At 40.3% G+C, this 11,731-nt stretch overlaps 1 protein-coding gene across 3 annotated transcripts in view; it reads right to left on the bottom strand.

Moving 5' to 3' along the window:
- Positions 1–11,731, bottom strand: part of LOC111874522 (heat shock 70 kDa protein 12A) — a 51,403-nt gene that overhangs the window by 28,679 nt on the left and 10,993 nt on the right. For all 3 annotated transcript variants that reach the window (XR_004514113.1, XM_033755475.1, XM_023870091.2), the window contains exons 3-4: positions 6,804–7,011; positions 5,367–6,142 (exon numbers count right to left, since the gene is read on the bottom strand). Coding sequence is in view for 2 of the 3 variants with exons in the window: in XM_033755475.1 (XP_033611366.1) it covers positions 5,367–6,142; positions 6,804–7,011 (984 nt within the window). In the remaining variant the exon portion in view is untranslated. The remainder of the gene's footprint in view (positions 1–5,366; positions 6,143–6,803; positions 7,012–11,731) is intronic.

An 11,731-nucleotide genomic window follows, 5' to 3' on the forward strand; every position in this document is an offset into this window, starting at 1 on the left:
GTGCGTTTTTCTGTGTTTGTGTACAGGTAGAGGCCTTGCGACGAGCTGATCACTCGCCCAAGGAGTCCTACCGTATGTGTAAGATCTAGTAAACCGAAGTGAAACGGAGAGTTTCATGGAGGTAGGCCTAGGCCCAAATTGGGGCTGTAGCGCCACAGAGAAAAAAAGTCATCACTGCCGACCACAGTGGCCGCACGGTCTAAAGCATGAACTGTCTTCGCTTTCTCGAACGCTAGGATCATGGGTTCGAATCCCGCTCGAGGCATGGATGTCTTTGTGCGTTTATTCTGTTTGTGTTGTTCTGTGTGTAGGTAGCGGCCTTGGGACTGGCTGATCCCCCGTCCAAGGGCCCTTACTAACTGTGTATATGATTAAGAAACTGGAAAAAAGTGTAGGGCCAACAGAGGGCTGTAGAGCCAAGACAGATTGACCTAATGATGACATTCTCTAGGAAGTTACTGAAGCTCACTATTCATGCATAAGCATATGGATATTTCTCATTCCCCGGAGTATAAAGTCTGCAGCTGAAAAGGCTCCTTTGCCTAAAAGGGGGAGAAGTCAAGGCCCAAGAAGAAGGTGTAAGTTTTGTGGGTATATGGCGGGAGGTGTGGAAATAAGTTCAGCAGTAATGGAGTAATGCAGTAGCAACTCGCCACCTCCTAATTCAGCTAGTAACCTGTTCATCCGTAGCCTTCACGAGGCAGCAGCACGCGGCCACAGGAAAATCGATCGTACGAGTAGAGAGACGGTCGGGAAGGGTTTATATTTATATAACATTCACCTCGAATTTATTTGTGTTCCGTACACTTTCAACTGGATGAAAATGATGGTTGGCTGTCGTTTCTTTTCCTAAAGTACTTTTTCAAAAAGCCGGCTTCGTCGATGTATGCGTAGCATTCTGTCGTTGCTTCGCACCGTTCAGGCAAATCCGCTTACTGTAAACACTATAACGTGAATATGACTGTCGTAATAAGGGAATATGAGTAGGATTGGCGTAATAAATAAGCAAATTCACAATTCAAAATCAGGGAGAAGAACGCCCGGTATCGTAACGTAAAGTTTTGCTTGTGCTTAATTCATTAAGCACCACGCCATGAAGATGTCATAGGGGAGTGGAGGTATAGCTCACAATGAAAAATTAAGTGTCCATTTGGGAAGTTAAGATTACTCATTTTTATTTTTTATGCATCCTCTTGTGTATAAGTGAAATTAAATTTTAGTGCCGTCACACAACAACGATTTGATTATTGTGTAAAAAAAACTATAGATATTAAGTAAAACCAATAAGTCAATCAGTTTATTATATTAATCACATTATGAGTTTCTGTCTTTTTTTGACCATCACCACGTTTGTAAGATTTAAAATAACAAATATAAAACGTTTATGTGGAATTATGCGATGAAAATTGATCAATTTTTCAGAATTATAAAATTGAATGCTGTTTACGTGTGAGGGGTTGAATATATGAAAACATAGTTAAAATGATAGAGAATTATTCAAATTTTGTAAAATGTATGTACATATATATATATTACTGACTAACGACGCGGGTTAGGATCGGCGAGTCGATTTATTGGATCTTCACTAGTCGTAAGTACAAGTAATTACAACACCCTCAAGATTACTGTAATTATAACACACAAAATAAAGCCTTCTATATCTGCTTTAAGCAGTCGTTACTATGTAGCAGATATCAACAATGGTTATTCCTCTGCAAAGGGTGCCCTATCCGTTTCTTTGCATCCGATTTTAACACGGGAACTATAACTGTCATACTCCAGGTATCACTGCACTACAGCACTCAAAGTCAAATCACACGCTACGTCATCACTGGCCGACTTTTAATTCTTCTACTTCGAAATTCCCGTGGCTGTCTCCTACCGAGAACTGAACTTGTAGCGCCCATTGTCTTCAAGATAACTCCTCTGCACGGACCCCAACAGAAAACACCTTCTTCCATTGTTAAAGATGCGTGTTTACAGCTCCGTTGCCTACCAGTAGACGTCCTATTTTTACAAGCGTTTGCTTCTGCGGAAACGTGTTTACCAACCTTTTGCCTAGCAATTAGTGTACATGTAACAATATATATGGTGGTCGTAGTGTGCTATATTGTGTGTGTGTGCGCGTGCGCGCTTTTCCGTAAGGGGGGACTATGTGATTGTAGTTTTTAGTTTAAATTATATGTACAGCTGTTACAACTGGTACGGTGTTGACATATTTGAACATCTTCTAACCACTTATCCGTATTATACACGTACATTTTGTGATGTAGCGGGAAACACTGAAGGTATGGCGCTGCGCGTTTGCACAATCTGGAAACATTGCTGTGAAGTAATGTTCACTCGTGTTGCAGAATTTCCTGTATCTTGCTGAATACCGCGTTCTGCTGCATGTAGTCTCGTCATGGTTTTAGATTTGTTTATGTGGTGGCATTTCTTGTGGTTGTTTGTGGTGTGTCTTCCGCTGTACTGTTACCTTATTGGTAACTGAGTTAGTTGCTCAGTTGGGCCTAGCCAAGAATTTCCTTGTGTTTTATGGAACCCTAAGTTTCACTGACGTCTTCTGCTTTCGGAAAACAATGCTGGACCCCATTTGGTCAGGGGAGGTACTTCAAACAGAACGAACTTTTCATAAATGTGTATAACAAAATAACATTAAGGATTATATTGTTATCAGGACAGTAGAAGGGTGTAGGCATAATGCTGGTAGAAAAGGGTAAAGACACAAAAACCGGGACAAATAACAAACATTTATGATTCATGAAAGATCTGAGGCTCTCACAGCTGTGGTTATGAATAATTCTGTCTTCCGGGTTATGACACCGTGCAGTCTGTTGAAAGTCAACTGATGTTTCGGAGGAATATGTCACCTCTGAATGCTCTATCTGCTACCTACTTCACGCTAGTATCTGGCTTAGCCTACTCCTCAACCCTGAAGATGGAGGCGACACGCTCTTACGACACGTTGATTGATTTTAAACGGACTACACGGCGTTATATCCCAGAATAGAGAGGCATTTAAACTGACATATTGCCCTTTTCTAACTCTAAAGTGCAAATAAACCATTTCTCGTAAAATTTCGCGGCACATAGGTTGCGGAGCATTGATGTAGGCCCAGTTCGGATTTACCACCGCTGGAGGCCATTCAATAGCACAGGAATTTAGCAGCCGGCTTTTCATTGCGGCAGGAAGTGTCCGATCGCAAGGAACAAAGCAGTACTGAGGCAGGATTTCTCCGAGTACTTCGGCTTCCCCTGCCAATTCTCATTCCACTGACTGCTCCACACTTAATAACATCTATTATCCGGGGCTGGTATAATAGACCAGTTAATGGTCGACATACTAAATGGACTTAGTCTCACACCATCTGAAGAAATTAAAAGAACCTCTTTATTACAACCGTCACAACACAACGAATATCAAGAACAGTGCCTGGTTTCGGCTCTGCTACATGTTTCGGCTATCAATAGCCATCATCAGGCAAATACACGGTTAACATATATACACCACTGAACTGCAGTACTAGTAAAATTGGATACAATACTATTAATTATATAAAACACTTGACGTAAAAGTACAAAAATCAGATTATACACGTATAAAACAAGAATAAAATTCTTAGATTGATATTTTATATCATCGAATCAGTGGTTGGTTTTGTAATTTCATTGCGTTCTCACGGACAAATTGGAATATTCTATATTTTGCGTATATAAAACTGTATACTAAAAACAACACCTAAATAAAATAATTATACAATCTGCAGCCAGAAAATGCAGCTAATTGGAATAATCTATGGTATATAGTATACCTTAATAACGAAACTATGATTCAACAGAAAATGGAAACCAAATACGACACTCTAATAAACAACAAAATTAAAAAACTAAAAAAAGATAAAGAAATTAACACCGTAAATAATAACACAGCACAACATACGTTTTTTAAACGTACGATTAATATGACTGACATAATATTTACTGACGATGAATTGCACCTCCTGGACAAAGGACTGAAATATAACCTGCACAAGAAACCCAAAAATTGGATAAAAACGCTAACCCTTGAAGCTGGCACTGCTATAAGTGCTATACCTGAGAAAAAACAACCTTATTTGAAACAACTAGTAGCTAATAACTTATAAAAATTAATTAAGAAACAAAATAAAAAGGAAATAAAATATACATTCAAAAAGATAATGTAGAATGGAACATACTAAAGAACATCAAACAAAAATTAATTGTCACCCAATAATAGCAAAAGCCGATAAAGGCAACACGCAAGTCATTCTAAAAAAAGACGATTATATCAATAAACTTTATAACTTCATTAACAATAATAACTTTACTGAATTGTCACGCATTACCAATAAAGTACAACAAATTACAAGGAGTTACTTAAACAATCGTAAAAACATCATAAAACAGAAAGATAAGTCGAAACTTATAAACATGAACCCCGCACACCACACACACACATACAGCACTATTAAATTACATAAGCATGGGTATCCCATACAACCAATAGCCAGTTGGACTAACTGCCCTGCATATAAACACTTAAACATAATATTAACAAATACATTACAACTACCTAATGCTTTTAACGTGAAAAACACTAGCACACTAGCACACTTATTACAACACATTAAAATAAATAATAATACACAAATGTGTTCTTTCAATATCGAAAATATGTATACCAATATCCCCACAAAAGAACTTTTCAATAATGTTGAAAATATTATAGCTAAAAATCAAAACATTTCACGTGAAGCAAAAATTGAAATTAATAACCTGCTAAAGATAATGTTAGAACAAAATTATATTGAACATAATGGCAAATGGTTTAAACAAAATTAAGGTCTTGCCATGGGAGCACCAACTTCAGCAATTCTTGTCGAGCTATTTATACAATACCTCGAATAAACAACTATTATTGATATTGATATACAATTTTTATACACAAAATATAGAATATTCCAATTTGCCCGTGGGAACGCAACGAAATTACAAAATCAACGACTGATTCGATGGTATAAAACATCAATCCAAGAATTTTATTCTTGTTTTATACTATAACTTCTGTTTCATATAATCTGATTTTTTAATTTTTATGTCAAGTGTTTTATATAATTAATATTATTGTATCCAATTTTACTAGTACTGCAGTTCAGTGGTGTATATATGTTAACCGGGTATTTGCCTGATGATGGCTATTGATAGCCGAAACTAAGCACTGATCTTAATATTTGTTGTGTTGTGACGGTTGTAATTAAGAGGTTGTATACTGTAACACAACAGGATGCATGAAATTAAAATTAAAGGAAATAAATAAAAAGTGAAGTCTGAACTGAAAATCTTACCTTCCCATTTTCTCATCATGTGAATGTTGGAGTCAAGATCCCGGGTGAAACAAAAGGCGTATCCACTGTAGGTAGTTCCAATGTCTATAGCAACGACCACGAAGTGTTGGAGCTGAAGTGGCTGGGTAACTCCTGTGGTATTATTACTAACATCACGTGACACGTCCAACTCTTCTCTGCTACCAACTGTCACCATTTTCGTCACTTTTGCTTCAGCGCCGCTTTCCGATATCGCTTCAACGACTGGAACATCATCCAGAGAGGGAGTAGAGTATGACACATATGTTCTTGTTAATGGATCAAGGTTCATGTTTGAGTTATCTGCTGCAGATTCCTCTTTCAGTGGGGTGAGGTTTCTGGGTGTTCGGTGTCCGTTGCATGCCTTGCCGACTGAAGTTTCCGAAATGTTTTTCGAAGGATTTTGAACGGTGTCTTCGCAGCTGAAACTGCTGGAAAGCTTATCTCTGGGTTGTTCAGAAGCGACGAGGTCCCTGGTACCGGCCAAACTGTCGGCGTCAAGAACAGTTTCTTCGGCGATGGAGACACGATGATTCTTGAAAGCATGATTTCCACCTACGATTATTTCGTGAGCCACAGGATGGAGTTCTCTTTTGGAGTCTTCCATAACGTAGACTTCTTCAACCAAGTTGAAGGTCTCCACTTGATGTACTTCCAAAGTACTACCAGGGCGACTATTAATCAGCTTCATTGCAGGCGGAACTGCAGCAGATGAATTCTTGTCTACTGTACATTCAGGTACAGTTACTTCAAGAGATCTGCAACAAACAATTAACCTAAAAATAGATTAGATGCTTCCTAAAAAAATACTTTTTCAAAGTAAGGTAGAATAGGAAAGACATGTACATATAAGGGAGGTAACGTCTCTAAGAAAGACCGCTTCTGTGGTCTAGTGGTCAGAATCACTGCCTACAGATCCAGAGGTCCGGGTTCGATTCCCGGCGCTACCAGATTTTCTGAGAAATAGTGGGTCTGAAACGGTGTCCACTCAGCCTCGTGAGGATAATGAGGAGCTATTTCGTGGGAATAGCAGCTCCGGTCTAGAAAACCGAAATTGACGACCTTAGGGATTTATTCAAATATGAATATTTGGCCTCTTGTTCGGATGCACGGTTTTGTGTCCTTGAGAGTTCAATCTTCTTTCGTGATAAATATAATCACTAAATGGTGTTTCATTAGAGTTAAAACTCAATACATTGACACGGAAAACAGAACGTACGAGTTGTCGCCGTGAATAGAGTTGGGCCGCTAGGCGGCAGCACTTACGCAGCTACACGTCACAGAGTGTATGCACGCAGTGTCACCTGTCTTTCCATACGCGGATAAATAACGTGCTGAACATTTCGTGTAGTTTTTCCTGCAACATCCTGGTCTGGAATCGTACAAGGTTGCGTTCATTTCTTTGGACCCTGATCCCACCTGTTGAGGCTGTCGTCGTCCATGTTCTCTTCGGGGTCAGAGCCACTGCAGGCTTCAGCGAGGTCGCAGGAGCTACCATGGATGCCAGAGTCCATGGACAGATCTTTCCTATATTGACGGACGTTGCGACGTCCACACGTCGTCGCGATGCTGTTCAGGTCATCCGTGCTGCTGTCCAATGTAACCCCCGCAAGTTCTAGCCGCATCCCTGCACAGAAGTCGTAAGCATTAAAAGCACTCCATTTCAAGGCTACGAATTATTAAATAGGATCATATGTTATTTAATTACTACCTATCAGTTGCTCGGGTCATACGATAAGAATAGGCTCTGAGAATGATTATGTTCTGTGGATCGCAAAGAATAGGTCACGGCATTTTTTTTTTAAGTTTTGTGGAAAGATAACGTTAGAAATATAATGCGACGGTGGGAACTCTATTTACGTGTATGTGAGTAAGAGTAGAGTCTAGAGGTAGTCTCTTGCTTTGACGGTAATCAAAATTGGAGATCCATCAGAAGAAGGGATATTTCTCGGCCAGCTGAGCGAATGTCAGCTTCTCTAGGGAGATTTTTTTTCACGGAAATTCCTAGGGGATTTAAAGGAATCTACTAATCTAAATCCACTAATATCTACGCATGATATGCAGTCGGTGCATGGATAGAAACTCGACAATACAAACTGAGTACGTTGGCACATGACAGTATTAGCGTTTGCAATGTATTTAGGTTTCACATCCCTCAGGCCTCTGAAGTCTTCTCAACGCCAGTACTATTACGTGTATTATGCATGTTTATAACAGTTCACTGCACAAATTTCACACATCACATCATAATGATTGTTCATTTATAACCAACAGATCAAAATATCTCGAACGGTCATTGTGCTGTTTATGTCCACTTTCCTGCTCCCCCCCCCTGGCGTTACAGCCCCAATTTGGGGCTTACTAGATATTAGACATTCGGTAGGATGACTTGGGCGGGTGATCAGCTCCTCGCAGGGCCTGTACCTGTACACAAACACAGAAAAACGCGCGCGCGCACACACACAAACACTAAACATCCATGCCCTGAGTGGAATTCGAACCCACGATCCCGGCTTCCGAACGAGCGAAGACCGTGCATGCCTTGGACCGCTCGACTATCGCGACCGGCTTTTCTTACCAATAAACTTAAGAAATTATACAATTGTCATGGTTTTATTACCATACAAATTTCTAATCCCTCTTTTGATTGGCTCTACAGTTGTTCTCAACTCACTACCGCCCGGGTTTTTCAAAATCACCTAATAAAATTGAAAAATTTACATATAATGAAGAATTAATTTAACCTAATTATATAAAAGTTTTTTAAGCACTTACTTGGTCCGTTCCATACAACCTATTTTTAATTATTGACTACTTCAATGTATTATCACTTCTTCTGTTGATGAACATTTTTTTTTAATAAAGTTGAAGATAGCATCCACGAAATCAAACTGGATGTAAAGGTACGTTACGACAAGCAACTGGATTCGCTTGTTTGCAAGATCTAAAAGAAGGTTGACATATGATTCGAAGGAAGGGACGGTAGATGAGTCTTGCATGGATGAACGCTTTTAATAAGCAATGACCTGAGGCAAGGAAGCAGCAACCCGCTACTCAGGCCAGCTCGTCAGCAACGTCATGGTCTACCACGACACTAATGCCCTTCCTGCGATCAGGTAATGAGGGCGGGTATCATTTTCTGCTTTCAGTACAATGTCCTACAATTCGTAGTTTGATTATTTAATTATTTTATGTCTGTATCAATTTCTTAAACATGAATACGTATGGTATCGAATAATTTATTCTTGGGTTATGTATAATGGTGTCTTTTGACTATTTTACACATCATGAACGGTGGAATGATTTTTAAATGACGAATCGGAAATCATCACTGACAACCTCCCAGCTTTTATTAAGGTCTAAAGAAAAGAACAGAATCTCACGACATTGACAGAAGATCTCCGGGCCGGGAATAATATCCAGAACAAAACAAACAACAAACTCCGTGGCCTGTAGCCCGCAAGCGAACTATATCGACCGAGCGACCGCCGCTTGTCGGCGAAATTAGAGCCAACTTTTGCGGATAGAAGTTGTCACGTGGTCAGCCTAACGGATCCCCACGGCCGATAATCTCGGCTTTCTAGACCGGAACCGTTGAGGCTGAGTGAACCCCGTTCCAGACCCACTACTTCTCATAAAATCTGGTAGCGCCGGGAATCGAACCTGGAACCTCTGGATCTGTAGCCAGGACCACAGGGGCGGTCGATTAATACCCAGAACCTCCCGATTACAAAGCAGGGGTAGTAACGGCGACCATTTGAGCAAGTCATTCTTTCTTTGCCTGTTCCTTCTTCTGAGAAAACTTCATATCTGTTCAGCTTAAAAACACTTGAGGAAACTCATTAAAACAATTCACTTTTTATAAAAGGTATAGAGTTGCCTAGAAGCCAGTGAACCTACTATATTCTCTCGTATAAACAGGAGTGTTCAGATTGAAACCTGCCAGTCAATCTACAGAAAGGTATCACAATATTACGAGGTCTACACTGAGCATGTAGGATCTCATTTCAAACATTTTTGTAAATTCGGGAGATATTAAGAAAATTTTCTAACGTATTTTAGTATACACTTCACTAACAAGTTAACTGAGTTTCTCGATACCCTGCACTTTTTCTTTGCGCCTTCTATACTCTTCTGACACAAACACATACAGCTGGAGAACTTCAAAGAGATAGCTTTAGTGAATCAATATTTCGCGACATACTGTAGCATGCGTATATCTAATTATTCCAATTATCCTACCCATTATTACCATATTTTTTGGGCTATTTTAAAATTTATCAGCATCTAGACTCTATAGTGTCGAATGGTAGGAATGGTGCGTGGTACAGGTTCACTTTTTAAAACGAAACGGGGTTGAATCCATATTACAAGAAGTAAGTTGTGAGGGTGTGCATAGGGTTCAACTGGCTCAAGATAAAGTCCAGTGGCGGGTTCTTGTGAACGCGTGAATGAACCTTCGTGTTCCATAAAAGTTAGAAGCAGCGAGCAGGTTACTGTAGCTATAATGCTCTATACCCGTATTCGGAAGGCGCTTGTTCGAATATCGGCAGGAACATGACAATCTTAATTGATCTTTCATGGCCTTCCTCAGTCCCTCCAGACAAATTGCGGGATAATAACTCCATTTAGCGACGAGCGTTTCCTCAAAAATCATTTGCAATTTACAAATTATCAATAAATCTACCATTAGACGCTATATAGTCGGGATACAGACATCATCGTGAAACAAGCCACAAAGAAACGGGAAATTTCTATACCAGCCTCTCTCGTGGCGGTACAGATTTTCAATATAGCTTAAAAGTGCGAAATTGTTGGGTTATGTTTGTTAGTTAGAGGACCCGCTTGAAATTTGGACAGAAAGTTTTCAGGAATACAATTCCAGCTAGCCTCTCTGTGTATAGAAATATCTCAAGCAAAGAAATTATTTCCAAACCTTTCTTTTGCCGTGTGAAGTGACTGGAATTCGAACCTAGGTCCTGAACTTCATGGCCCCTCATAGAGAGGATAGTTGATGATGTCGGTAGGAATAAAGATTACTGTGAACCTAACGGAACAAAGGAATCCTAAGAAAGCGAGAGAAAGAAACGTTAATTATGAAATGACTAAATCGTCGCTAAGCAACAAAGGTGGCGTGACTGAAACAGAGACGAGCATTTGAAACCGTTACTGCAAAGTCTCCCCCCCCCCCAAAGAATGGAAATAAACTTTCACAGTTAGATGTGCTTCCTTCTCATGGCTGAGCGACCTGAAAGAAACGGAGGTTACCACTGACCTAGTGATCGGATCTCCACTTTCTAAACACCGTGTGAAACTATCGATAATATCGCTCACTGCACCTCCTCCCCCCAAACTTTCTTGGTTTTGGTTGACTGTTGCTTCATTTAAAGACGCCTTTTCAATTACATACAGGAATAAGGCAATGCTTTACAGCTACTGCTTTTTAATTTCGCTTTGCAACGTGCAATTAGGAAGGAATTAAAAATAAATACAAATAGATTAAAATTGAATGGACGTAAGCTGCAGCTGTATCGCATGGCATTAGTTTATTGGGCGAAAGCAAAATATCGTAAGTAAACCACACAGAATCTAGTAGACTCTAGCAAGGAAGCTGGAACGCGTCGGTCCAGGTTCAATACCAGGTCAGTCATGTGGACAAAGTGAACTAGCTCGCAGTAGGGTTTACTGACACACTGATGCGAATGTCATGCTGAAAGTTTGAGCTCCATAGAACTTGAAATGTCTTGATCAGCTGAAGAATTCTTAACTACTCAGTAAGATTCTGTATTACCGGATTGGTTGGTTAGTTAGTCAGTCAGCGAGACAGTGCTCAGGCTGTTAGTCGCCGGCTTCCCACCGCGGATGTTCAGGTTCGATTGCAGGTCAGGTCATGTGGTATTTGTGGTGAACAAAATGATACTAGAGCAGGTTTTCTCAGAGTAATTCTGTTTCCCCTGCCAATTCTCATTCCACCGACTACTCCACATTGATCAGCGTCTATAACCCGGAACTGGTGCACTAGGCACAATAGCGTCCGACGTACCAAGTAAAGTGGGTTTCACGGCACCAAAAGAAATTTAAAAAATTAAATAGTTGACCATGCTCGGGGAGTTCTTTTTTAATTCGCTTAGTGGGGGGTGAAGTCCAACTAGTTCCACTCGGCAAGGCGGCCACTGATTGGCCTATTGTAGCCTGCCTCGGGTGATTATAATAATGGAGAATTTGGTGGAATGAAGATTGGCAGGGGAAACCGAAGTATCGGAGAAAACCCGCCCCAGCGCCACTTTGTCCACCACAAATCCCACTTGACCGAACCCGGGCCGCCGCGGTGGGCAGGCAGCGCCTAA

This window comes from Cryptotermes secundus, unplaced genomic scaffold (genome assembly GCF_002891405.2).
Source record: "Cryptotermes secundus unplaced genomic scaffold, Csec_1.0 scaffold629, whole genome shotgun sequence".
Classification (NCBI taxonomy): Eukaryota; Metazoa; Arthropoda; class Insecta; order Blattodea; family Kalotermitidae; genus Cryptotermes; species Cryptotermes secundus.